The 6,607-nt window shown below is 46.1% G+C and overlaps 1 protein-coding gene across 1 annotated transcript in view; it reads left to right on the top strand.

The window, feature by feature from the left end:
• Positions 1-407: 407 nt before the first annotated feature.
• The window catches only part of RAPSN (receptor associated protein of the synapse), a 139,095-nt gene continuing 132,895 nt past the window's right edge, over positions 408-6,607 (top strand). Inside the window, exon 1 of the mRNA XM_086959730.1 lies at positions 408-763. Within this exon, the coding sequence (XP_086815856.1) occupies positions 572-763 (192 nt within the window). The 5' untranslated portion in view covers positions 408-571. The remainder of the gene's footprint in view (positions 764-6,607) is intronic.

Here is a 6,607-nt window from a genome sequence, read left to right as displayed (position 1 = left end):
GGCACAGGGGAGCTGTGTACTTGAGCCAGCCTTCCCATTGGGCACAGAGGAGCTGTTTACTCGAGGCAGCCTCAACCGTGGGCACAGAGGCACTCTTTACTCGAGCCAGCCTCAACCGTGGGCACAGAGGCACTCTTTACTCGAGCCAGCCTCCACCGTGGGCACAGAAGGATTGTTTAGTGAAGCCACCCTCCGCAGCGGGCACAGAAAGATCTAGTCAAGCCACCCTCCACATTGAGCACAAAGGAGCTATTCTCTTGAGACGGCTTCCACGTGGTCACAGAGTCACTCTTTACTCGAGCCAGCCTCCGCAGCGGGCACAGAAAGATTGTCTAGTCAAGCCACCCTCCGCAGCGGGCACAGAGGCCCTGTTGTGAGAGACACTGGGGTAGCTTGGCAGTCTTAAGCAGGGTGGCTGGCGGCAGTCTACCAGGCCCAGGGACGGGCTGCCCTGAGGAGGGCATTGCCAGCCTCCACCCCAAGCACAGCTGCGGTGTCTGGAGCCTCAAGGACGGCCACAGGGGAGGAGGTGACCGGGTCAGGGGGTCAAGTGACCATTCCTGGCGCTGAGATGGGTCAGGACCAGACCAAGCAGCAGATCGAGAAGGGGCTGCAGCTCTACCAGGCCAACCAGACGGACCGGGCCATGCAGGTGTGGCTGAGGGTGCTGGAGAAGAGCGAGGAACCCGCCGGCAGGTTCCGTGTGCTGGGCTGCCTCATCACCGCCCACTCGGAGATGGGCCGCTACAAAGATATGCTGAAGGTAAGGTGACCATGGGTGGTGGGCCGCTACAAAGACATGCTGATGGTAAGGTGACCATGGGTGGTGGGCCGCTACAAGGGCACGCTGAAGGTAAGGTGCCCAGGGGCGGTGGGCCGCTACACGGACATGCATAAGGAAACGTGACCATGGGTGGTGGGCGCTACAAGGACACGCTGATGGTAAGGTGCCCAGGGGTGGTGGGCCGCTACAAAGACACGCTGGTGGTAAGGTGCCCAGGGGTGGTGGGCGGCTACAAAGACACGCTGATGGTAAGGTGCCCAGGGGTGGTGGGCCGCTACAAAGACACGCTGATGGTAAGGTGACCATGGGTGGTGAGCCTCTACACGAACACGCTGAAGGAAACGTGACCATGGGTGGTGGGCCGCTACAAAGACATGCTGATGGTAAGGTACCCAGGGGTGGTGGGCCGCTACAAAGACACGCTGAAGGAAATGTGAACATGGGTGGTGGGTCGCTACAAAGACACGCTGAAGGAAACGTGAACATGGGTGGTGGGCCGCTACAAAGACACGCTGATGGTAAGGTGACCATGGGTGGTGGGCCTCTACACGGACACGCTGAAGGAAACGTGACCATGGGTGGTGGGCCGCTACACGGACACCCTGATGGTAAGGTGACCATGGGTGGTGGACCGCTACAAAGACACGCTGAAGGTGAGGTGCCCAGGGGTGGAGGGCTGCTACACGGACACGCTGAAGGTAGGGTGCCCAGGGATGGTGGGCAATGAGCCTCTGCGCCAGTAATGAGATGTAATAGGGGAACCCAGGACCCGTGGGATGGCACAGGTCGCAGGGCGGGAAAGGCAATACTCACCCACTGGGTGTTACAGTGGAGGGGGGGCACAACCCCCGATGGTGACAGAGCTTGGTCTGGGACACCAATGGAATGGTGGATACATTGGCGTTGATACACCAAAATACATGGGGTAGCAGAAGTGACACGGCAGACCCGAGAGACCCGAGAGCAGAGGACGGCCCGGGACCAGGGTTCGATTCCCGGCGCGGCAGGTTTCTGGACCAGGGTCAGCGGACTTGATAATTCTCTCGCCTCGGTGCCCACTCTGATCAGCGATCACACTCGGCAACTCTGGGCATTAGCTTGCCTCATCTTCACTAACGGCCCCACCAGACCGCCGGGGATGCCTGGTCTCACCCTTGAGATACCCATTAAGGGACCATCTCTCAGGGAAGCCAGGAAGGGTTTCGCAGCGGTCGAAGCGCCTTGGGACCCTCCGGGTAAGTAGTGCGCTATATAAATGCCTATACATACATACATACATACATCATCCAAACGTTCAGACGCGGATTTCACAGGAAGTGACATCACATTACTTTCTGACCCTGATGATGCCAGAGAAGGAGCTGCTCCATAACACTACAGCGTAATGGCCGCCCCTGAACTCAAAGGTTAAACATTCAATGAGGAATCAATAAAATAAGGCAAAAGGTTCCTAGAGGAGATCAAAATCTATTCTGTACTATATATATATATATATATATATATAGATATATAGATATCTATATATATATATATATATATATATATATATATACTGAAAAAACCATAGGTTTCAGGCCTTATATAGTTAGGAATTAGCATTTAAAATACCTTTAAAATTCACTCAAAAAACTATAAGTTTTAGGGGTGTTATAGTTAGCTGGACATTTCACTCATACAAAACCATTGAAATTGCTCCTATATAGTTAGTTGTACTAACTATATTTCGCGCACCCGCAATCCACTGCTGATGATGTCACATATTACATCATTCATGACATGGTCAGTGACATCACTGATGGCATCTCAAATGACATCACTGATGACATCATCCAGTGAATGTGGTTTGCTTCGTTATTCAAATATGCATTATATATTTAGCAATTTGCATTGAAGAATGAGTGGATATATATAAATAACTATTTGGATGGAGGATTTAGTAGCAGTGTAATTGACTGTTTACTTGACCAATTTATAGTGTCTCACTAAATATAGTGGATAGTGACTAAACTGTGTGAATATCTGTATCACTTTGTCAGTTGTTGTGTAAACTGGTTCTACAGTTGGTTTCTAGCTATGTGAAAGTCTATATTAGTTATTGATTAGATAACTGAGTATTTGTATGGGAGAGTGAAAGTGTGTGTGGTTCGGTGGGGGGGGGGGGGGTGTGACTGTCCAAAGATGTGTGAATAGTTGGTTCAGTAGATATATGAAGTTAAAATTTACATGTTCTAACAGTTTGGGTGAGTGAATTAATGTAGTGTGGCTCACTGGTTAGAGGCGGCAGACCCGAGAGCAGTGGACGGCCCGGGACCAGGGTTCGATTCCCGGCACGGCAGGTTTCTGGACCAGGGTCAGCGGACTCGATAATTCTCTCGCCTCGGTGCTCACTCTGATCAGCGACCACACTCGGCAACTCTGGGCATTAGCTTGCCTCATCTTCACTAACGGCCCCACCAGACCGCCGGGGATGCCTGGTCTCACCCTGGAGATACCCATTAAGGGACCATCTCTCAGGGAAGCCAGGAAGGGTTTCGCAGCGGTCGAAGCGCCTTGGGACCCTACGGGTAAGTAGTGCGCTATATAAATGCCAATACATTTACAGTGAATCTCTTTATGGGTACATGAGGAGAAAGCTGCCAAACAGTCCTGCTATTCCCGCAGAAACGTGGTGATCCTGGCAATCTACTGCATGCTGGAATCAGTAGTTCGTCATTACACCAGAGAACCCAAGCAGGTGATACGGATTACAACTTGGGGGAGGAGCTAACCACAGCATATACCTGAATCGGGTGGGGCAGAACTGGTGAGCGGCGCATCATTCTCCTATGACACACGCTGGGCGCTGAAGAGGCCACAAGGCTGAAATGCATACGCCCGTCCGCGCCTTTGTAATTTTCTACAATAAAGATTCTCCGTTGTGTTCCCTCTAAGTGGCCTCAGACTTTCTTGTTTTAGGAAGTGTTCTTTGACATATATATATATATATATATATATATATATATATATATATATATATATATATATATATATATATATATATATATATATATATATATACTGAAAAAACCATAGGTTTCAGACCTTATATAGTTAGGAATTAGCTTTTAAAAAACCTTTGAAATTCACTCAAAAAACTATAAGTTTTAGGGGTGTTATAGTTAGCTGGACATTTCACTCATACAAAACCATTGAAAATGCTCCTATATAGTTAGTTGTACTAACTATATTTCGCGCACCCGCAATGCACTGCTGATGACTCTCACACTCGGTAACTCTGGGCATTAAGCTTGCCTCATCTCTACAACGGCCCCACACAGACGCCGGGGATGCCTGGCTTCACCTTGGAGATACCCAGCATGGGACCATCTCACAGGGAAAGCCAGGACGGGTTCCCCAGCGGTCATTCGCGCCAGGATACTCCGGTAGTAATTGAGCGCGCTACAAAACACCTTACATTTACATTTACATTTACATGATGTCACATATTACATCATTCATGACATGGTCAGTGACATCACTGATGGCATCTCAAATGACATCACTGATGACATCATCCAGTGAATGTGGTTTGCTTCGTTATTCAAATATGCATTATATATTTAGCAATTTGCATTGAAGAATGAGTGGATATATATAAATAGCTATTTGGATGGAGGATTTAGTAGCAGTGTAATTGACTGTTTACTTGACCAATTTATAGTGTCTCACTAAATATAGTGGATGGTGACTAAACTGTGTGAATATCTGTATCACTTTGTCAGTTGTTGTGTAAACTGGTTCTACAGTTGGTTTCTAGCTATGTGAAAGTCTATATTAGTTATTGATTAGATAACTGAGTATTTGTATGGGAGAGTGAAAGTGTGTGTGGTTCGGTGGGGGAGTGTGACTGTCCAAAGATGTGTGAATAGTTGGTTCAGTAGATTTATGAAGTTAAAATTACATGTTCTAACAGTTTGGGTGAGTGAATCTCTTTATGGGTGTGATGATGAGCAAATATATTTCTCAATGGTACATGTCCAACAAACTAGAAAAATAAAAGGCAGTGTATGTGTCAGTTGTTGTATATAAATAAGTATACATAAGAATCAATGATTGTGCGAGTGACTGTATGGATAACTATATACTTGTAATAATGATTTTATAATTCACTAAGTATGACTTACTATCTAAACGAATAGATGTAGTGGTGTTTGTATAAGTGTGTAGTTAAGTAAATATGTAAGTATGATCCATTGTTTGCATAAGTGAGTAGGATGACTTCATAAGTGAATAGGATGTGTGCTGGTGTGTAATGTCGATATAGGTGTATAAGTATTTTTGATAGTGTTCTATTGTTCATTGACAGCATGTATGAGTGAATCTACAGGTAAGTGATTAGATGTGTGTATCCATCTATGAATCACTGCGTAGGTTTTTAGATACTTGTATTGCCGTGACAATGGATTCAAATATGATACTCTGTATTTTACAAAGAGTGATGAAAGATTTTACTAGTGTATGAAAAGGTGTATGTGATTGTTACGTGGATGAGGTCATCAGTGATGTCATCAGTGATGTCATTTGTGATGTCATCAGTGATGTCACTGACCATGTCATGAATGATCTAATATGTGACATCATCCGCAGTGGATTGCGGGTGCGCGAGTTATAGCTAGTACAACTAACTATATAGGAGCAATTTCAATGGTTTTGTATGAGTGAAATGTCCAGCTAACTATAACACCCCTAAAACTTATAGTTATTTTAGTGCATTTCAAAGGTTTTTTAAATGCTAATTCCTAACTATATAAGGCCTGAAACCTATGTTTTTTTCAGTGAATTTCAAAGGTTTTTTTATATGCTAATTCCTAACTATATAAGGCCTGAAACCTATGGTGTTTTAAGTGAATTCCCAAGGTTTTTTAAATGCTAATTCCTAACTATATAAGGCCTGAAACCTATGGTTTTTTCATTGAATTCGCAAGGTTTTTTAAATGCTAATTCTATTAGCGGATAACGTTTAAATATGTTAATATCCTTGTGGGACCACCTGAGCAGCCCTAGGGGGTCAGGTTGTTTCTACCCTGCCCCCTTTTTACATTCTACACGTTTGTTTTTCTGCTTCTTTTGTGCCTCGGTCTACCTAGTACAAGATGAATGCCAACACTTCCTGGTTAGAAGTGTTGACAGCCAATGAGCATGCTGCTTTCCTGCGAAACGTTTTAGAAATTGGGGTGGTGATGAACAGAGTGTCTGAGTTAAACAGACCACTCTTACCCAGTCCAAAGATCAGGGCTTGATCCATCACCGTTATTTATCTCACTGCCCCATCCCAGCTCAGAATCTGGCTATATGCAAATCAGTCTGTCCCTGGCCCAGTGCATCATGGGAACAGGGCAGACTAAACTACCAAGCCAATTCTTCACCAGAAAGGAGACAAGCTACCGGGGACCGGTTTCTGGCATTTCAGCCTTCTTCGGCCCGGCTTGCTTGAATCCTGATGGAGCAGTGAGAAAGGGACTCATGTCTGAGTATACCCTGCCACACCTATAGTGGCCAAAAACGTTTTAGAAATTGGGGTGGTGATGAACAGAGTGTCTGAGTTAAACAGACCACTCTTACCCAGTCCAAAGATCAGGGCTTGATCCATCACCGTTATTTATCTCACTGCCCCATCCCAGCTCAGAATCTGGCTATATGCAAATCAGTCTGTCCCTGGCCCAGTGCATCATGGGAACAGGGCAGACTAAACTACCAAGCCAATTCTTCACCAGAAAGGAGACAAGCTACCGGGGACCGGTTTCTGGCATTTCAGCCTTCTTCGGCCCGGCTTGCTTGAATCCT

Source organism: Lissotriton vulgaris, chromosome 2_2, assembly GCF_964263255.1.
Source record: "Lissotriton vulgaris chromosome 2_2, aLisVul1.2, whole genome shotgun sequence".
Taxonomy (NCBI): Eukaryota; Metazoa; Chordata; class Amphibia; order Caudata; family Salamandridae; genus Lissotriton; species Lissotriton vulgaris.
The sequence above is the reverse complement of the archived record's forward strand: the minus strand, read 5'-3'. Positions and strand labels throughout refer to the sequence as shown.